Genomic DNA, 22,258 nt, shown 5'->3' with positions numbered 1-22,258 from the left:
GCTTATGAGGAGAAACTGAATAGACTGGGGCTACACTGTTTGGAATTCGGAAGAATGAGGGGAGATCTTAGAGAAACATATAAGATTATGAAGGGAATAGATAAGATAGAAACAGGGGAGTTGTTTCCACTGGTGGGTAATCTAGAACTAGGGGGCATAGCTTCAAAATAAGAGGAAGCAGATTTAAGACTGAGTTGAAGAGGAACTTCGTCACACAAAGGGTTGTGAATCTGTGGAATTACCCGCCCATTGAAGCAGTTGAGTCTACTTCATTGAATGTTTTTAGGCAAGGATAGATAAATTTTTGAACAGTAAAAGGATTATGGTGAATGGGCATGTAAACGGAACTGAGTCCACCAAAAGATCAGTCATGATCTTACTGAATGGGGGAGTAGGCTCAAGGGAGCAGATGGCCTACTCCTGCTCCTAGTTCTTATGTTCTTACAGCCCTATCAAAGTGATTTCCCCCTTATTTCTCAGTTCTACCATATAGACTCAGTGGCCAACCCTCGGATATATCCCCTCTCAGTACGGCTGTAATGCTTTCCCTAATCAAAAGTGCAACTCCCCCTCCTCTCTGACCTCCTGTTCTATCTTTCCTATAGCATCTGTACCCTGGAACATTGAGCTGCCAGTCCTGTCCCTCCCTTAGCCAGGTGATATTCTTCTTAACCAGCAGTGCAACTCCCCCACCCCTTTTACATCCCTTTCTATCCTGCCTGAAACATCTGTATCCGGAAATGTTAAGCTGCCAATCCTGTCCTTCGCTTAACCAAGTATCTGTAATATCAACAACACCATAGTTTCAAGTACTAATCCAAGCTCTAAGTTCATCTGCCTTACCTGTTACATTTCTCGCAATGAAACAAATGCACTTCAGTCCATCAGACCCTCTGAGTAGCAACCACACCCTGCCTGCTTTTCCTCTGAGTCTTACTGACCGTACTCTCTGATTCCACTTCAGTTAATTCACCTTTGTCTTAGTTCCCACCCTCCTGCCCAATTAGGTTAAATCCTACCGTGTGACACTAGCAAACCTCCTGGCCAGAATATTTATGTCTTTCCAGTTTAGATGTAACCTGTCCTTCTCGTACAGGTCTCTTCCTGCTCCAGACGAGACCCCAATGGTCCAGATATCTGAAACCTCCCGTCAAGAAGGGGCTTCACTGTCATTTGGAACACTTTTTTTTTGTGAAATCATTTCTACCTCCCACTACATTAATATTAGTTCTAAAACACAAGTGAGTTACAGTGACTGGTTTCTGAGTGAGAGGGCCTGACAACATTATGCGCTATAGGGAATCTGAACCACAATCTCCCAAAGAAACTCCTGATTTCAGCCTCTCCATTTGGAATGAGTGTAGGAAGAGAATGAAACGAAAGAGGAAATAAGAGGAAGAACTCGCACTAATGTAGATCCTCAGACGCCCCAACTGTTTCAGACAGATTAACTGCAGTTACCATTGCCCTGTTGGGAAATACAACGGTCAAATTGCACATAGCAAGGTCCCAAGATAGTGGCTGGTCATTAATCTGATTTGGTGGTGTTGATTGAGGAGAATCTTGTTGGGTAGGATATTCCCCCAATCTTGAAACAGAAGTGTGGAACTGACCAGAAGGAGAGGTCCAACTTGAGCAGCAAATTCTTGACTAATGTTCTTCACCCTCAGTACTATGCAGATGCCTCTGCTTAGATTACCTGCCCATACAGGGGCAAGAGAACAGTTTCTTTGTGAAATGCTGAGGGAAAATCAAAGAGTCTGAAAGGATCTTTTGTCTTGGCGTGCTGCTGACCCATCACTTGACCAAACTCAGGGTAGGTGGCGAACAGACTCTGTATGGTTGAGATGTCAACGTCGACATTTCACGTAATTGAAGATACCCAGTTTCTGGGTTTTACATCATTCAAAGACAGAGAAAACCTTGCAGAAACAGTTAAAACTTTTCCACCATTTCTGCAATGTACCCTTCTAGGTCATGCTGAATGACTGTGTTGAGTTTTTATGTTCTCTCAGTATCTGCAAGAGTTTCCTCCCGATGCTCCGATTTCCTCCCACAGTCCAAAGATGTGCAGGCTAGGTCTAGCCATGGTAAATGCACAAGGTTACAGGGATAGGGCGGAGGTTTGGGCCTGGATAAGATGCTCTTTTGGAGAGTCAATATAGACTAGATGGGCTGAATGGCCTCCTTCTGCACAGTATAGCTTCTATGGTACTATGGACTGGGAGATTTCAATGGGATTTTCATCCCATGGCACGTAAAGACATCTCAAGAGTGACAGCACCAGGGGTACCTGCTGAATAAAACACAACAACTATTGGCACAGCTTGTCGTTGTTCCTGGCAACTGACAAATCTGGTTGGCCTTAAGGCATATTAATTCAACCGTTGTCACTGTTAAATCCACCCTCTAACATAATTGTCACTGTCAAATCCACCCTGTAACATAAGCTAAGCGCAATCACAACTTTGCAGCCTGGATTGCTACAGAACTGTTCTGTGATATTGCACAAATCGCTGTCATATGGAGGAAATCCATTTCTTAGAAGGATTGCAGGATAAGTCTTTCATTTCACTGCAAGAGGGTAGAGATATATTCAAAAAAAAGGGGGATTTTTTAATAGCCCTAGTCTTTTAGATGTTTAATTTGTAGATAAGCGGTTGATTTGAGATGCTACTTACATTTAAAGTTGGACTGCCTGCTAAAATAGTGATGCAGCTGGTGGATTCCATTGAAGAAAGCACACAAAACTATTCTTTCCTTCCATTGATAAGAGTACCACGATCCTCTCCAGGAACAAAGTGGAGTTACAACAGAATACCTGTTATCCCGAAAGCAGGTTTCAACAAAGCAAGTCACTTAAATCTCAGATAATTCTGTGTTTCACAGAGTACGAAGTATTGTTGAAGTGTAGTCACACAGAATGAAACAAACTGTAACGTAACTAACTTGAGGGAAAATTTCCCCCAACATAAGATCCTGACACAAAGCCCTGTCTCACCAGGAGCAGCAATACTGGCACTTCACCTGGTTTCAGATTGTTCACCTTGTACAAAATCTTTGTGTCCTCTTTACTCACAGAAGTAGACCCAGAGCACTGGAGAACAGCCAATGTTGTTCCTTTGTTTCAGAAGGGCAATAGGGATAACCTGGAAAATTACAGGCAAGTGAACCTTATGTCAGTGGTAGAGAAATTATTGGAAAAGATTCTTCAGGACAGGATTTACTTACATTTTGAAAAATACGGACTTATTAGAGATAGCCTACATGGCTTTGTGCAGGGGAGGTCATTCTCACAAACTAGATTGAGCTTTTGGAGGAAGTGAAATCTGTGACCAGTGATGTTCCGCACAGATTAATACTGGGGCTCCTGTTGTTTGAAATGTATATAAATGACTTGGAGGAAGAGAACGTAGGTGGTTTGATTAGTAAGGTTGCAGACGACGCAAAGACTGGGATAGCTGGAGAGAGCAAGGAGGGTTGCTAGAGGATATCAATCGGCTGGAGACTTGGGTGGAGAAATAGCAGGTGGAATTTAATCCAGACAGATGGAAGGTGATGCGTTTTGGAAAATCTACTGTGCAAGGGAAGTATACAGTAAACATCAGAACCCTTAGAAACATTAACATTCAGAGACAGCTAGGCATACAGGTCCACAGTTCCCATAAAGTGGCAACACAGATGGCTTGCTTGCATTCGTCAGTCACGAAGAACAGGGAATAGAGGGATTCAGACAAAGTCGAGGGATTTAGACAAAGTAGAGGAGAAAGGTCTTTAGTTTAAAAAGACCTCATATGTTGGTTCAGGCTTGGTGGACTGAAGGGCCTGATCCTGCGCTGTATTGTTCTTTGTTCCAGACTGAACTCCAATATGGTCAGTAAAACATGGAGAACTAATTCTAATCGCCCCCCAGTCTTCAGCACTGTCATTTATATAAGGTACTCAACGGCTTTAGCTGTAGTAGTTGTCAGTCTCAGAAATTGTTCAAGAAAATGATTTTCTCTTACAAAGAGCTAACACATCCACTTGATGTCAGGTAGAAATTTATATTTTCGGAGTAAACTCTACCTGTTCCAGGATCAGTCGAGCAAGCTTTGTTGGATTAGCTATGTTTCTGACAGCAGCAACTGCTCCTGTATCAAGGCTTTTTCCATCCATAATCAATGCATCAAGCTCAACTTCACCACATTCATTGAGCACAGCTCCATAACCTAATTCCAACAGGAAAGAAATTCAGTCATATTGTCTCATTTGAAATTTCTGCTCTCAAAATGGCTTTGCTGTCAAAGGTTGAAACTTCCAGTTTCAGTTTTTTTCTCAATTAATAAAGTTTAATTTTTGTGTCTGCTTACACCTTCAATGGATATGCAGTTTTCATCACATAAATTATCAACCGAGTTTGAAGTTCAAAGATTGATTGCTGGATGCTTGTTTTTCAGACTGGAGACTGGTGAACAGTGGTGATGCCTGGGGTTCAGCGCTGGAACTACAGCTTGTTTTGAAAGATATAAACGATTTAAAATATTGGAACAGACAGTAAAATTTCAAAATTTGCAGATGCACTCAATTTGGAGGAATGGCAAACAATGAAGATGATACTAATTGTCTGCAACTGACATAGATAGGCTAGCAGAATAGGCAGACACATGGCAGATGAAAGTTAACACAGATGTGTGAGATACAATTTGGATAAGGGATAGGGAGTGGTGCTATAGACTTAAGGGCACAGAATATACATGCTCAGTGACCTAGGAGTTAATCAACCTTTGAAGGTGGCAGGACATATTGAGAAGCAGTGATTTGCAAAGCATTAGAATCATAGAATCACAGAAACCCTTCAGTACAGAAAGAGGCCATTTGGCCCACTGAGACTGCACCGACCACAATCCCACCCAGGCCCTACCCTATATTCCTATGTATTTACACACTAATCTCTCTAACTACACATCTCAGGAACTAAGGAGCAATTTTAGCACAGCCAATCAACCTAACCCACACATCTTTGGACTGTGGGAGAAAACGAGAGCACCCAGAGAAAACCCACGCAGACACGAGGATAATGTGCAAACTCCACACAAACAGCAATCCAAGCCAGGATTGAACCGAGGTCCCTGGAGCTGTGAAGCAACAGTGCTAACCACTATGCTGCCGTGCCGCCCTGAGGAATCTCTAAACAGGGCTATTGTTTATAAAGCTCTGGTCAGATCACAACTAGAATTCTGGTCAGATCACAACTAGAATTCTGGTCACCAAACTTTGGGAAGAACAGGTGGCATGGTGCCTCACAATGCCTGGGACATGAGTTTAATGCCGACCTTTGGTGACTGTATGGAGTTCCACATTCTTCCTGCGTCTGTGTGGGGTTCCTCCAGGTGCTCCGGTGTCCTCCACAGTTAGGTGGTAAATGGGTGAGGTTTACAGGGACAGGGAAGAGGGAGCTCTTCAGGAAGGTTGGTGCAGACTTGATGGGCTGAACAAACTCTTTCTGTTTTGTAGGGGTTCTCTGGTGAAGGTCCTTGAGGGGCTGCAGAGGAGGTTTAGCAGAATGGTTCCAGGGATGAGGTATTTTAGTTATAAGGTTAGGTTGGAGAAGCTAGGGTCCTTGGAGCAAAGGAGATTGAGGGAAAATTTGATAGAAACGAAGCTATGATGGGTTTAGAGAAGAAAACCATCATGGGAAAGATATTAAAATCAATACAGAAACAAGTGATAGGATAGCATCTGAACACAGAAATTATAAGTTAAAAATAGCATGGACTCCAAAAATTAAATCATGCTTAAGTAACTTGATGGAACTCTGAAAAGATAATGGAAATTTACACAAGGGCAGTTGAGTCGATGTCTGAAAATGAGATTTGTAAATGGCCTGTGACAAGACATCATATGACAGGCTGAAAGGTTAGAGCAAGAGGACAAATGGATAACAAATTTAATTAAAAATTAGAGGAGGGTAAAGGATAGTTATTTAGATTGAAGGAAGGTAGAATTCATTGTTCTACAAGGATCAGTGCTCAGTTCACTGATACTCAATTTATATTAATAGTTTGGACTTGGGAACAAGTTACTCAACATCAAAATTTGTAGATGATGCAGAACTAGGGTAGAGAGAACAGGTTTGAAGATTGCAGCATCACTGAAAAATACATTAGAACATAAAGTGAAGCAGTTTGATAGAAAATATAGAAATATCACCCACAACATAGAAATCAGAAACTGAATGGGGAAGAAGAGCAAGGGGTCTATGGATACAGATTAACAAATCATTAAAAATATCTTCACAGATCAGTAAAGCAATCAAAAATGGCACAGAATTCAAAAGTAGTTAAGCAAAAATAAAAACAAAACATGCTGGAAATCCTCAACAAGTCAGACAGCACCTGTGGGGATTGAAACAGAGTCAACATTTCAGGTTATCAGAACTGGGAAAAGCTTAAGATGCAAGAGGTATTAAGCGTAGGACTGGTAATGCAAGGATAAAAAGAAAGTTTGTGAGGAGAGATTGAATGACAGAAGAGTCTTTCAGGGCCAAACAAATAGGTGATTTTAAGGGGTGTTTTGACAAGTACGTGAACAGTACAGTACAGAAAGAGGCCCTTCGGCCCATCAAGTCTGCACCAAACACAATCCCACCCAAGCCTACCCCCATATCCCTACATATTATACCCAATAATCCCTCTAACTTACGCATCCCTGGACACTAAGGGGCAATTTCTTAGCATGGCCAAGCAACCTAACCTGCACATTTTTGGATTGTGGGAAGAAACCGGAGCACCTGGAGGAAACCTGCGCAGACATGAGGAGAACATGCAGACTCCACACAGACAGTGACCCGAGCCAGGAATCGAACCCAGGACCCTGGAGCTGTGAAGCAGCAGTGCTAACCACTGTGCTACCGCACCGCCCATAGGATGGGATGGGATGGGAAGGGAATAGGACGGGAATAGAGGGATATGGTCCCCGGAAGGGTAGGGGGTTTTAGTTAAGTCAGGCAGCATGGTCGGTGCAGGCTTGGAGGGCCGAAGGGCCTGTTCCTGCGCTGTAATTTTCTTTGTGATGGGTCAAGTTTATGAAGGACCATAGTCAGTGACCAGTTCTGATCTCCATAAGGGAAAGGACATAGAAGCACTGCAGAATGCAAAAAAACACACCTGGAATTGAGAGATTACAGTGACTGGGAGACATTAGGACATTTTGAAAAAGGATGAGAGACAGAGCTGACCCGAGAGGTCCTTAAATTATGAACAAATGAACAGATTGGATCTGAAATGAAAGTTCCACTTGTGGAATAATCTAAAATCAGCAGCTATTATTACAAGTAATTACTAACAAACCCAACAGGCCAATAATTTTAGAGTGGTTAAGATGTCAAACTCAGGAAGTCATTGAGATAAATGCCTTGGATGTTTTCAAAAGGAAACCAGGAAAGGATCGATACACATTTGGAACTGAATGGTCTTGTTAGCGACAGACAGCATGGCTTTGTACCAGAAAGGTCAGATCTCACAAATTTGAGTTGGTGACAAAAATGACTGACAAGGGAAGGGCTGTGGGTGTTGTCTGCCTGGGCTTTATTTATTGTCTACATTTGTCAAGGTCCCTCATGGCAGGCTGGTGCAAAAGATTAAATCTCATGGGATCAGGGGTGAGGGAGTGCAGAGGAGGTTTACTAGGCTGATGCCGGAGTTGAAGGGGTTGAGCTATGAGGAGAGGCTGAATAAACTAGGCTTGTACTCGTTAGAGTTTAGAAGAATGAGGGGAGATCTCACTGAGACATATAACATGATGAATGGGATGGATAGGATAGAGGTGGAGAGACTCTTCCTGCTCAGAAAGGACAGTAGGACTAGGGGGCACAGCCTCAAGATAAAGGGGGCGCGGTTTAGAACGGAGTTGAGGAAGAACTTCTTCACTCAAAGGGTGGTGAATCTCTGGAATTCTCTGCCCATTGAAGTGGTGGAGGCTACCTCGCTAAATATTTTTAAGACGCGGGTTGATGGGTTTTTGATAAGAGAGAGGATTAAGGGTTATGGGGAGAGGGCGGGAATGTGGAACTGAGCCACGACAGATCAGCCATGATCTTATTGAATGGCGGGGCAGGCTCGAAGGGCTCGATGGCCTACTCCTGCTCCTATTTCTTATGTTCTTATTAACTGGCGAGATGGATTCAGAACCAGCTTGGTCATAGAAGATAGAGAGTAGCATTGGAAGAGTGTTTTTCTGAATTTTGCGGATGATACTTAGGTTGGAGGAGTTGCGGACAGTGATGAAGATTGTCATAGAGCACAGCAGGGTGTAGATAGGCTGAAAAACTGGGCTGTGAAATGGCAGATGGAATTTAATCCAGACAAATGCGAGGTGATGCACTGTGGTAGATCCAATTCAGGTGGGACTTACAAAATAAATGGCAGAGCCATCAGGCGCATAGACACACAGAGATCTGGGAGCACAGGTCTATAATAGGGTGACCAGAACTGTACACAGCATTCCAAATGGAGTACAATGTTAGCAAGTGTGAGGTTATCCACTTTGGCGGGAATAATAGTAGGAGGGATTACTATAAGGACGAAAAGCTGCAGCATGCTATGATGCAGAGGGACCTGGGGGTCCTTGTGCACGAGTCGCAAAAACCCAGTCTGCAGGTGCAGCAGGTGATCAAGAAGGCGAATGGGATGCTGGCCTTTATAGCGAGGGGGATAGAATATAAAAGCAGGGAGGTCTTGCTGCAACTGTAAAGGGTACTGGTGAGGCCGCAGCTGGAGTACTGTGTGCAGTTTTGGTCGCCGCACTTGCGCAAGGATATTTTGGCCTTGGAGGGAGTGCAGAGGAGGCTGATACCGGAGATGAGGGGGTTGGACTATGAAGAGAGGCTGAATAGACTGGGTCTGTACTCGTTGGAGTTTAGAAGGATGAGGGGGGATCTTATAGAGACGTATAAGATAATGAAGGGGATGGATAGGGTAGAGGTAGAGAGATTCTTCCCGCTCAGAAAGGACAGCAGGACTAGAGGGCACAGCCTCAAGACACTGGTGGGGGGGGGCAGTTTAGAACGGAGTTGAGGAGGAACTTCTTCATTCAAAGGGTGGTGAATCTCTGGAATTCTCTGCCCGTTGAAGTGGTGGAGGCTACCTCGCTAAATATATTTAAGACACGGGTAGATAGGTTTTTGGTAGGCAAGGGAATTAAGGGTTATGGGGAGAAAGCGGCAAAGTGGAACTGAGCCACTTCAGATCAGCCATGATCTTGTTGAATGGCGAGGCAGGCTCGAAGGGCTAGGTGGCCTACTCCAGCTCCTACTTCTTATGTTCTTATGTTCAAATGTGGTCTTGTAAAATTTCAATAGGACGTCCCAACTCCTGTATTCAATGTTCTGAACAATGAAACCAAGCATGCTGAATGGCTTCTTCACTACTCTGTCCACCTGTGACTCCACTTTCAAGGAGCTATGAACCTGTCTCCTAGGTCTCTATTCTGTAACTCTCCCCAACATCCTACCATTAATCGAGCAAGTCCTGCCCTGGTTCAATCTATCAAAATGCATCACCTCACATTTATCTAAATTAAACTCCATCTGCCATTCGTCAGCCCACTGGCCCAATTGATCAAGATCCCGTTGCAATCTTAGATAACCTTCTTCACTGTCCATTAAGCCACCAATTTTGGTGTCATGTGCAAACTTACTAACCATGTCTCCCATACTCTCATCCAAATCATTAATACAAATGACAAATAACAATGGACCCAACACAGATCCTGAGGCACACCGCTAGTCACAAATCTCCAGCTGGAAAAATAATGCTCTGCAACCACCCTCTGGCTTCTGTCATCAAGATGTGGAGATGCCAGCGTTGGACTGGGGTAAACACAGTGAGAAGTCTCACAACACCAGGTTAAAGTCCAACAAGTTTATTTGGTAGCAAAATCCACTAGCTTTCGAAGTGCTGCTCCTTTGTCAGGTAAGTGGGAGTTCTGTTCACAAACAGGGCATATAAAGACACAAGCTCAACTGACAAAATGATGGTTGGAATGCGAGTCTTTACAGGTAATCAAGTCTTAAAGGTAAGACAGTGTGTGTGGAGAGAGGGTTAAGCACAGGTTAAAGAGACGTGTATTGCCTCCAGCCAGGACAGTTCGTGAGATTTTGCAAGCCCAGGAAAGTCAGGGGGTTACAGATAGTGTGATATGAACCCAAGATCCTGGTTGAGGCCATCCTCATGTGTGCAGAACTTGGCTATCAGTCTCTGCTCAGTGACTCTGCGTTGTCATGTGCCGTGAAGGCCGCACTGGAAAACACTTACCCGAAGGTAAGAGGCCAAATGCCCATGACCGTGGACATTCGGCCTCTGATCTTCAGAAAAGCATTCTCCAAGCGTTCTTGTCATTCAATTGACTGAAAATATAACTATCAGATTGAGGATTGAGACAATCATAGAAACTGTAGTCAAATCCTCCAGGACCGAGGAGCTGCTACAATGAGGACAGACGGAGTGGTGGAAGTGGAGTCAGGTGGGGAAGGTGGATTTCTGAGCAAAGCTGGGGCTGCTGTGCTCCAAGCAGACATAAATACGTCAGTGTGAGTAACAGTATATATCCAAGGCAATCAACCCAAGTTTTTGGACCGACAGACCATCTGTCAGGGCTCTCCTGGAGCCCTTTCAACCACACCGCAATATCCAGATTGAAGTGTAAATGGGTTCCCCAGAAGTTGCAATGCCAATGTAGTGGCAAACTTTGCAGTTTTCACTGCTATTAGGACAGCAAAATACAGGTCAATATTCTCTGTCGCTTTGTTTGAAAGATTAATATAGATTTAAATAGCTGGGGCCACAGCACTGATCATCAGTTACAACACTGCATTGTGTTTCCAGTCCATTAACCAATCTTCTATCCATGCTAATTTATCACCCCAATTCCATAAGCCCTTATCTTGCCTATTAACATTTGATATGGAACCTTATCAAACGTTTTTGTAAATCCAGATTTATTATATCGAGTGGTTCTCCTTGATCTATACTATTAGTTATTTTTCAAACAGAATTTCTTTTGTCTGATCATGCTATGATTTTCGAAGTGCATTAAGGCTTCCTTCAGCATTCCTCAGTCTTTTCCCCAATGACTGGCTCACTGGGTTGCAGTTTTCTACTTTCTCTCTCCCTCCTTTCTTGAATATCGGTTTTATGTTTGTTAACTTCCAATCTATATAGGCCATTCTAGAATCTTGAGAAGTTTGGAAAATCATAACGAGCCCATCCACTCTGTGTAGCTATTTCTTTTAGAACTGTAGCACGTAGGCCATTAAGTCCCAGAGATTTGATGAATTTTCATCCCTCAAGTTTCTCCAATAGAGTAATTAATATCAGCCCATTGTTAGTCTGAATTTCTGGTCTGCAACTGTGAAGACTTCCACATTATATTTGTTTAATGCTGTTTCCTCATTCCCCATAATCATTTCTCCAGTTTCTTTTGCTAATGGATGAATGTTTAGTTACTGTCCTTTTTAATATACTTATAAAAGATTGTCCCCCAAACTTTCTGGTGGTCATTTACAGGTTACCAAATCATTCTCAGTCCTCAGGTTCACTAATATTCTTCGCAACATCACAAATCTCTTCCATTAATCAGCACAGTGATTAGCACTGCTGCCTCACAGCGCCAGGGACCCGGGTTTGATTCCTGGCTCGGGTCACTGTCTGTGTGGAGTCTGCACGTTCTCCCCACGTCTGTGTGAGATTCCTGCGGGTGTTCCGGTTTCCTCCCACAGTCCCAAAGACATGCTGGTTTGGTGCATTGGCACGCTAAAATTCACTCTCAATGTAGCCGAAAAGGGGCTGGAGTGTGGGACTGGGGGATTTTCACAATAACTTCATTGCAGTGTTAAAGTAAGCTTTCTTGTGACACTAATAATTGAACTTAACAATGTCTTTAATTTCCTGAGTAACCCTGGATGGATCATTCTTGCTCAACTTTATTCAATATATTTTTGTTGAACATTTTGAATTGCGTATTTATTTATTTACTGCCATACAATTTAGTCTATTTACTCGATCAACTGTAGCCAGTTCTTCACATCATATCCATTTAACTGGCTTTAAATTTAATATTTTTGTTTGGGACTTTTAAGCTTGATAATAGAATTCAATTATAGCATAGCCAGTTTTCTACTGAATCGTTTACTATAAGATTACTAATTAACCTTACTTTATTGCATTATATAGATCTGACTACTAACCAATCCTGCCTTATTGCACAAGACCTAAAATAGTTTGTACAAAGTCCTATTTAGCTATCACGCCTTTGCTCGCTGACCTGCAACAGCTCCCAATCAAGAACTTGGAAAAAGGGTCACCTGGACTCGAAACGTCAGCTTTTTTCTCTCCTGACAGATGCTGCCAGACTTGCTGAAATTTTCCAGCGTTCTCTCTTTTGGTTCCAGTCAAAAAAATGTCCTGACTTTGTAATTCTCATCTTTATTTTCAAATCCCTCACCTCACCTCTCTCTGTAATCTCCAGTTGCCACACAATCCTCCGAGCTTTCTAATTTTGGCCTGTTGAGCATTTCCCCCACTATTTTTAATTGTTCCACTACTAGTTAACAAGTCTTCAGCTGCCTCGGCCCAAGCTCTGGAATTCCTTCCCGACATCTCACTGCCTCTCCAACTTGCTTTCCTCCTTTAAGAGGCTCCTTAATTCTGCCTTTATCTCTATATAATGCCTTATTTTAGAATACTCCTGCAAAGTCTTTTAGGATGCTTAATTACATTAAAGGAGCTTCATATACAAAGTTGTAGGAAACCCAGCAACAATCTGCACCTTATTCACCTTGGGGATTTGTACTTTAGCATGCAATAATGAAATAGATGAAGTTCAAAGTTTCGTAGAGTTTACTCATTGGAGTTAGCTATGCTACTTAGTCTCTCGTGAAAGGGCAGGATATGTAATTCTTGCTTATTATTTTCATCACCATATTGTGAGAAAATCAAAGCCCAACTTGAGATGAGGGAACAGATAATGCACTCAGTGGTGCATTGATACATGCATTGATGATAAACAGAAAAAGCATTTGGAAGTTTACAGCTACTCAGTTCTGGGGGTTTTATCCTGAACACAATGTTATAAAGAATCATGGATAATAATAATGCTAAGAAATTGCCCAGAATAGTGATCAACCTGAGGATTTGAAGGGTTTTAGATACCAACAAATGTTGACTGAAGAATTTTTAAAGAGTGGGAAATTATAAATGAGTTAACTCACCAGATTCCAATTTTAAAAGAGAACAAATGCAAATGTGGATTCCTCAGCTTTTCAGTTGGAGATGATATGTGGAATTAGGATGGGGCTGAGATGTCAAAAAATTGTGTTTGCCTTCACAGTAGAAAACACAACAAAAACAAAATATGGTGAACCAAAGGTCTAATTAAAGTAATTACTATTACTAATTCCTTTAAGTTAAAGCAAAAGAATTGGAGAAATGAATGGGATTGAAAAATAACAAAACCCTTGGACATGGAGTATGGACAGTCAGTCAGAAAAAGGTGGCTGCAGAGATATGCTGTGATCTTCCAAAATTGCAAAATTTGGGAATGGTTCCAGCAAAGGTAACATTGCTGTGATGACTTCAGTCAGGCTAATGAGGTTGGCCTGCTAGAGTATGAATTCCCTGATGAGTCCTTTCTGCAGGGTGGCAGAGGGATCTTCCCCCACTTTCTCGGGGACCTGGGTGGAGGATGCTGCATGCAACATAACCGTACAATCATGGGCTCCCAAACGTGCCCTTTTTGCAATCTTGTGGAGCTAGTGAGCCATGTCTATGTTACCTGTTCTAGGCTGCACAACCTTTTTCGTTTCCTCAAAAACCTTTTATTGATGTTTTGTTTGCACTTCAGCCCCATGATCCTGATCTACTGGTGTGGAGGGGAGTGGGAAAGAGGAGGACCTCTTCGTGAACCTGGCAAAGCGTGCTAACCACAGGTCCAGGCAGCAGGCAATCGAAAGGGTAGTCCATTCTGACTGCCCCTCTACCGTGGCTACATTCACAGCCAGATGTCCCTGGAAAGGGAGTACGCGGTGTCCGAGGGCACAATTGATGCCTTCCATGCTCGTTGGGCACCGCAGGGACTGGGGCGTATTATCAATCCCATTAATCACATTTTAATTTGATGTTTTAAGTTTCTTATCCGCGTTGTTTTTTGTTTCTGGCGGTTCCCTTCCTTTTAAGGAGCTACCCTTTTTGAGTTGTCCTCAAGTTAGTTTGATTTCATTTATTTGGTTCAACAGAAAAAGATATCCCTAATGAGTTCTCATTGATGGTCCAATCAGGGAGCCTCAAGCTCCCTATCTGAAGCAGGTGTGTCAGTCTCTCTGTTGCTTCCTGCTTCAGCAGGCAAAGAATGAGAGCTCTGTTGTATAGTACTCTCTTGTCAATAAGGAAACCTTGGTGACGAGACCTTCACCTCCGTGGACTTATTTCATTTGCTATTCACTTAGAGGGAAAAAGGAAGCAGGGAACTCGTTATGGTCCACTTAGTCTAACATCAGCCATCAGGAAAATGTTGGAATTCGTTATTCAGGGTGTGCAACAAGGTATTTTAAAAATCATATGATTTGGCAGAGTCAACATGGTTTTCTGAAAGAGAAGTCTTGCTTGACAAATCTGTTTAAGTTTCTTGAGGATGTAACTTTAAGGATTGATAAAGAACAACCTGTGGTTAGAATGTGACAGCCTTTGACCCAGAAGCACCACGCTAGGGAAATTTGTAACTTCTGTGAAATGTTAGTGGAATCAATGATTGTTTTTAAGAATACATGTCCTTCCAGGAAACTCTGCCCTCAATGGATAAAGCTTATGACAAACAGATAGCTTCTCCGGGTGCAGGAATAAAGTACTGCACAGACAGGACCAGGCCATTTGGCCCCCCAAGCCTGTGTCCATCATGATACCTAACTAAACTAAAAAAACCTTTGGCCCTTACTTGCTCTGTATCCCTCTATCACTTCCCTATTCATATACCTATCAAAATGCCTCTTAAACGTTGCCCGATTCCACCACCTCCAATAGCAGTGCATTCCAGGCACCGACCACTCTGTGTGAAAAACTTCCCCCCACACACCTCGAACCTGTGCCTTCTTGTAATTATGAAGTGGAGATGCCGGCATTGGACTGGGGTAAACACAGTAAGACATCTCATAACACTAGGCACTTCTCATTTATCGTCCTGTCTGGAGACAATACACATCTCTTTAACCTATGCTTAATGCTATCTCCACACACACTGTCTGCACCTTTAAGACTTGAATAGCTGTAAAGACTTGCATTCTAATCAGTATTCTGTAAACTGAGTGTGTGCCCTTATATGCTTTGTCTGTGATCAGAACTCCCCACTCACCTGACAAAGGGGAAAAGCCCCGAAAGCTAGTGGCGTTTGCTACCAAATAAACCTGTTGGACTTTAACCTGGTGTTGTGACCTCTTTTAATTAAGGTCAAACCAAATAAACAAACTCAAGTTAAATGAGGACAAAATAAAAGGTTATTCAACATCTCCTCATAGTCAACACACTCAAGACCAGGCAACATCCTGGTGAGCCTCCTTTGTGCAGTCGCCAAAGCTTCCAGAACTGCATGCAATACTCAAAATCACAGAAGTCTTTTGTTTGACTGTGTAGTGGGAAAAAAAAATCACAAAGATGGCTACCTGTCACATAAAAAAGTTACCTGGGAGAGAGACATTAAGCAGGCACTGACTTTTAGCGCAGACAGCTACTCAAAACTAAAAACATCCAGGACAGACAGTTATTTAAAGTTAAACATGCAGGAATCAGATACTGCAGGAAGCCAGTGGAGAGTTTGAGGCACTTTTAAGGACAGACCTAGGACAATAAGGAGATTAGCCATAAATGGGAATGGGAATACACAAATGCAGGAAAACCAATTACTGTATGTCTAGACCAAGACTAAGTCATTAACAGTCACTGATAGAGGAATTGTATCCATTCTATGAAACAATGCAATGCTAAATGCCAATGTTTGTATATGTCTGGCTGTAACGGTGTGTTAAACTATCGATCCTATTCAACTATAATGATGTGTTAAATGGCTAATGTCCAAACTATCCATTGTCTGAAAGGTATAAAAATAAAGGACTCCTATTGTATTACTGAGAGAAGGTAGCTGCCCAGTGCTGCGGAGTGCCAGTGCCTTTTCTCCACGAAGCTTCGTTAAATAAAACTGTACTGTTGCATCCCCTGTCTGACTCCAAAGTGGTAATTTCCCACAATAAATGTAAGGAGCAAGATTCATCATTGTCTGATGAGGCAGGCAAGTTATTTTTTGTCCTTATGGGCACAGGGGTGACACAGTCATTAATGTCAGCCAATGACATAGGTTCACCCCCAAACAGTTCGATCAATGCTAAGGTATTATTTCATGGAAGTGACAGAAGCTTTATTTATTTATTTATTTACACCTTTCACAGAGCTAATTTAAAATGTGCCTTAGTTTGCAATCCTGTAATTGTTGGTATGGTATCTATTTTTCCTACTTCATGTTGATTTCTTATTAGAAAACAATGTGGACAAGGCAGCGATATCTCTTGTGGTTTCAGGAAAGCTATTGATGCTACTGAAACTGAAATTATACTGGTAAAACTCAGTGATTCAAAAGACTTTCTGCAAAACTGCTCCATGAATTAGTATTTTTAATGAAAATGTATCCAAAGAGGTAGACACTCAACCTACCAATTTTATAAAAGATATTGAATCATTCAGCTCCTCTGCTGCAAATGGCTCTCTCAATGGTTTCAAAATGGGTCTCTGTCCTGCCTGCTGCAACTAGACCTTGAAAAACTACTAAGAGAAGGAAAGTTTCTGCTGCCATGTTTACATTTTAAAATTCCACTCAAAAGCCCAACAACTGGATGAACCAATTGGTTGTGTTAGAATTAAATGCAAATGAATGAAATTAATTTACCAGCATTAAAATGAGGATCATTCTCTAAAATGGTTGAAGCTTCTTCCACCATGTCCAGGGCACTGCCTCCCTGCTGACCCCGGCGGTATGCCTGGACAGCAGCTTCCTTCACTATCAGCAGACAGGTTTCCTTAAGCTCTTCCTTATATCTTCCACAACCTCCATGAACGACAATTACAGGATTCCTGGTGCACATCTTGAATATACTACAATAAATATTTCCAAAAGATGTAATGCAATACGTAACAGCAATGAAACATTTCACACATATAACTCCACCTAATACAGAAACATGAAAGAAATTGTGCTGATGCAGTTCACTAAGAGCGAGAGATCAGGGCAAGGAGATCTTTTTCCATCTATATAAGGCTGGGAGACTTACCTGTCAGGACACAGGCTGGAAACTAGGACTGGAGTTTGGGCATGAGTTTTTTTGGGATAATAGTGTTGAAGGCTTAACTGTAGTCAATAAATAGGAGTCTGCCATAACTGTCCTTGTTATCCAGGTGTTCCAGGGTCGAGTATAGGTCCAGGGAGACGGCATTGTCTTTATAACTGTTGCAGTGATAGACAAACTGTCGTGGATCCAGGCAATCTGGGGGGCCAGAGTTGATGCCTGCCATGACTAATCTTCCAAAGCACTCATGATAATGGAGGTGGTCAATTCACTCAGTGAATCCTGTTTCAATGGGGCCAATTCACTCGGTGCTGGGGTTGAATTGAATGGGGTTTTTCTCCAAGAATTTTCATTCCTGAAATCGTTCTTGTGAAGCTCTTCTGGCCAGCAGCAGCAATTGAGAGTTTGTCATGATCTTTCAGGTCAAACCAAGTAAACAAACTTAAATTACGTTCGGACAAAGAAAAAGGGGGCAGCTCCCCCTTACTTACCCTCACCATTATAACTCAGTAACGTCCATGTTTCTCAACATGTTTTAGTGATTTTCCAATGCATTCCCAAGAGGCTTGATATGGCAATCTATGAGAACAAACTTAAGTCTGCAATTGGAACTAAACCTACAAGGAGAATTAGCCCACAGTTCTCCAGTTTAACTTCTTCAATTTTTGTTTTTTCACTTTCCTGTCTTCAATGCAAGGATAGTTTCAATTGGTCATTGGAGAGAGTAGAAAAGTTTCACAAGAACAATTTCAGGAATCAAGAACTGTATCTATGAAATAGATTTGAGGGGTCGGGACAGTTTTCCTTGGAGAGAAACCCCATTCAAAATTATGAGTCACTGAGTGAATTGAAACAGGATTCACTGAGTGAATTGGCCACCTCCATCATCATGAAGTGCTTCAGAAGGTTAGTCATGGCACGCATCAACTCTAGCTTCCCAGATTGCCTGGACCCACTATAGTTCGTCTATCACCGCAACCGGTCCAAAGATGATGCCATCTCCCTGGCCCTACACTCAACCCTGGAACACCTGAATAACAAGAACACTTAAGGCAGACTCCTATTTATTGACTACAGCTAAGCCTTCAACACTCCTATCCCAACAAAACTCACCTCCAAACTCCATGGCCTAGGCTCAGCTCCTCCTTTCGTGACTGGATCCTACACTTGCGAACCCACAGACTGCATCAGTAAGGTTACGCAATGTAACCTCCATGATTTTCCTCAATACCAGTGCTGTAGATGGTGTGTCCTCAGCCCCTTGTTATACTCCTTATACATTTATGACTATGGCCAAATTCTCCTCCAACTCGATTTTCAAGTTTGCTGATGACACTACCACAATGCGTCATATCCCCAACAACGATGAGACGAAGAACAGGAAAGATATAGAGAATGAGGTGAAATGGTGCAAATAACAATAATCATTCCTGCAATATCAGTAAAACGAAGGAGATATTCGTCGACTACAGGAAGCAGGGTGGAGATCATAACCCTGTCTACGTCAATGGCGATAAAGTGGAAATAGTTGAGAGTTTCAAGTTTAAGAACATAAGAAATAGGAGCAGGAGTAGGCCATCTAGCCCTTCGAGCCTGCCCCGCCATTCAATAAGATCATGGCTGATCTGAAGTGGCTCAGTTCCACTTTCCCGCCTTCTCCCCATAACCCTTAATCCCCTTGCCTACCAAAAACCTATCTACCCGCGTCTTAAATATTTAGCGAGGCAGCCTCCACCACTTCAACGGGCAGAGAATTCCAGAGATTCACCACCCTTTGAAGAAGTTCCTCCTCAACTCTGTTGTAAACTGCCCCCCACTTATCTTGAGGCTGTGCCCTCGAGTCCTGCTGTCCTTTCTGAGCAGGAAGAACCTCTCCACCTCTACCCTATCCATCCCTTTCATCATCTTGTACGTCTCAATAAGATCTCCCCTCATCCTTCTAAACTCTAACAAGAACAAGCCTAGTTTATTCAGCCTCTCCTCATAGCTCAACCCCCTCAACTCCGGTATCAGCCTAGTGAACCTCCTCTGCACTCCCTCCAAGGCCAAAATATCCTTGCGCAAGTGCGGCGACCGAAACTGCACATAGTACTCCAGCTGCAGCCTCACCAGTGCCCTGTACAGTTGCAGCAAGACCTCCCTACTTTTATATTCAATCCCCCTCGCTATGAAGGCCAGCGGCCTCAGCTACTTACCATTTATATAGATGATCTGGAGGAGGGAACCGAGTGCAGGGTGTCGAAATTTGCTGATGACACCAAGATTGGGGGAACGGCAAATTGTGCGGAGGGTGTGGAGAGTCTGCAGAAGGATCTAGATAGGCTGGGTGAATGGGCCAGGAAATGGCAAATGGAATTTAATGTTGGCAAGTGTGAGGTGGTCCACTTTGGTAGGAAGAATGGTAGGAAGGACTATTACTTACGTGGCGAAAAACTGCAGCAGGCGACGGTGCAGAGGGACCTCGGGGTCCTTGTGCATGAGTCGCAAAAACCCAGCTTGCAGGTGCAGCAGGTGGTCAGGAAGGCAAATGGGATGCTGGCCTTCATAGCGAGGGGGATTGAATATAAAAGTAGGGAGGTCTTGCTGCAGCTGTATAGGGCATTGGTGAGGCCGCAGCTGGAGTACTGTGTGCAGTTTTGGGCGCCGCATCTGCGCAAGGATATTTTGGCCCTGGAGGGAGTGCAGAGGAGGTTTACTAGGCTGATACCGGAGTTGAGGGGATTGAGCTATGAGGAGAGGCTGAATAAACTAGGCTTGTACTCGTTAGAGTTTAGAAGAATGAGGGGAGATCTCATTGAGACGTATAAGATGATGAATGGGATGGATAGGATAGAGGTGGAGAGACTCTTCCCGCTCAAAAAAGACAGTAGGACTAGGGGGCACAGCCTCAAGATAAAGGGGAGGCGGTTTAGAACGGAGTTGAGGAAGAACTTCTTCACTCAAAGGGTGGTGAATCTCTGGAATTCTCTGCCCGTTGAAGTGGTGGAGGCTGCCTCGCTAAATATTTTTAAGAAGCGGGTTGATGGGTTCTTGATAAGAGAGGGGATTAAGGGTTATGGGGAGAGGGCGGGAAAGTGGAACTGAGCCACGACAGATCAGCCATGATCTTATTGAATGGCGGGGCAGGCTCGAAGGGCTAGATGGCCTACTCCTGCTCCTATTTCTTATGTTCTTATCCCATTTGCCTTCCTGACCACCTGCTGCACCTGCAGGCTGGGTTTTTGCGACTCATGCACAAGGACCCCCAGGTCCCTCTGCACCGTAGCATGCTGCAGCTTTACGCCATCTAAGTAGTAGTCCTTCCTACCATTATTCCTTCCAAAGTGGACAACCTCACACTTGCCAACATTATATTCCATCTGCCAGTTCCTCGCCCACTCACTCAGCCTATCTAGATCCCTCTGCAGACTTTCTCAGTGTCCAGGATCACCAAACTGTTGTGGTCCCCCCCATGCCGACACTGCTTTTGCAGGAGGCTAAGGAAATTTGGCTTTTCCCCTATGACTCTAACCAATTTTTACAAATGTATGAAAGAAAGCATCCTTTCTAGATGAATCACGGTTTGGTCTGGCTCCTGCTATGATCAAGACCATAAGAAACTACAAAGGGTTGTGAATAGAGCTGAGTCCATCATGCAAACCAACCGCTGCCTCGGAAAAGCAGTCAGCATAATTAAGGACCCCATACACCCCAGACATACTCTCTTCCAGCTTCTTCTGTCAGGAAAAAGATACGAAAGCCTGAGATCACGTACCAACTGACTCAAGAACAATTTCTTCTCTACTGCCAGACTTCTGAATGGATTCACCTCATGAACTTTCAGAGTGCTGCTCTTTCCCCAGGGACTCACCTGACAAAGCAGCAATGTCCCAAAAGCTCATCATTCCAAATAAATATGTTGGACTTTAACCTGGTGTTTTGAGACTTACTATATTAAGTTGATTTTTCTCTACACCCTCGCTATGACTGTAACACTACATTTTGCACCCTCTCCTTTCCTTCTCCCCTACGTACTCCTTGAGGTGAATTTTACCATCCTGCCCGCCACTGGAATCGGAGCGGGAAAGAGACAAACCATACGAAGGTCTGTTGACCTCGGATGGGATTTTCTAGTTTTGGGATGAGCAAGGCCGGATAATTCCGTCCTATGAATGGTTTGTTTTATCTGTATAGCGTGCAAGTCACAATACTTTTCACTTTATACCAATACATGTGACAATAATCAAATCAAAGAAATATGATTCACAGAGGATGGAAACAAGAGTGTGTTGAAACACAGTAAAGCTGTTTCTCACTTACTGGATTCTCTGCTGTCACCTTTTTGACTGGAGTTGTCAATCCGGATTATTTACAATATTCCACCGTTCACATTTCCTCCTCATTGACGCTCTGTGCAGCAGAAATAACTCAACGGATATTCCCCGGCGCACATGCGCGCTCTCTATGTTTCTCTCGACCTTGCACGCACGCACCCGCGCTCGCTCTTTCTCTGTCCCTCTTCCCTGCTGCATCTGCTCTCTCCCACCTCCCTGATCTGCTGCACATGCGCGCTCGCGCTCTCTCACCGACCGCGCGTGCACACTCTGACTTTCTGCGCATGAGCGCCCTCTCTTTCCGCTCCGACCTGCCGCGCATGCGCGCCCCGCTCCCTCAGCGTCTGACCTGCCCCCACAGAGGCACTTGTTCTCGTTCGGTTCTGGCCCTGTTACACATGCGCAGTCTGTGTGGGCGGTTGCCTGGAATTGATGTAACTGTACTCATCAAGGCAAGTGGGAAATATTCTATTACACTCCTGACTTGTATCTTGTAGATGGTAGACATACTTTAGACAGTCAGAAGTTGGATTAATTCAATTCCTCTTTCAAAGAACTTCAGTAAGTTGGTTAAACATGATTTCCC

At 43.4% G+C, this 22,258-nt stretch overlaps 1 protein-coding gene across 4 annotated transcripts in view; it reads right to left on the bottom strand.

Moving 5' to 3' along the window:
• Positions 1-21,815, bottom strand: part of asrgl1 (asparaginase and isoaspartyl peptidase 1) — a 41,754-nt gene extending 19,939 nt beyond the window's left edge. For 3 of the 4 annotated variants that reach the window (XM_080192015.1, XM_080192016.1, XM_080192018.1), the window contains exons 1-3: positions 21,659-21,815; positions 16,963-17,168; positions 4,069-4,211 (exon numbers count right to left, since the gene is read on the bottom strand). In XM_080192015.1, coding sequence (XP_080048141.1) covers positions 4,069-4,211; positions 16,963-17,158 — 339 coding nt within the window. In that variant the 5' untranslated portion in view covers positions 17,159-17,168; positions 21,659-21,815. Of the gene's footprint in view, positions 1-4,068; positions 4,212-16,962; positions 17,169-21,113; positions 21,211-21,658 lie in introns of those variants that run through there. The other variant, XM_080192017.1, reaches the window with a different exon arrangement.
• Between the last annotated feature and the right edge of the window lie 443 nt (positions 21,816-22,258).

The sequence above is a fragment of the Carcharhinus amblyrhynchos genome, chromosome 7, assembly GCF_965287045.1.
Source record: "Carcharhinus amblyrhynchos chromosome 7, sCarAmb.v2.hapA, whole genome shotgun sequence".
NCBI lineage: Eukaryota > Metazoa > Chordata > Chondrichthyes > Carcharhiniformes > Carcharhinidae > Carcharhinus > Carcharhinus amblyrhynchos.
The sequence above is the reverse complement of the archived record's forward strand: the minus strand, read 5'-3'. Positions and strand labels throughout refer to the sequence as shown.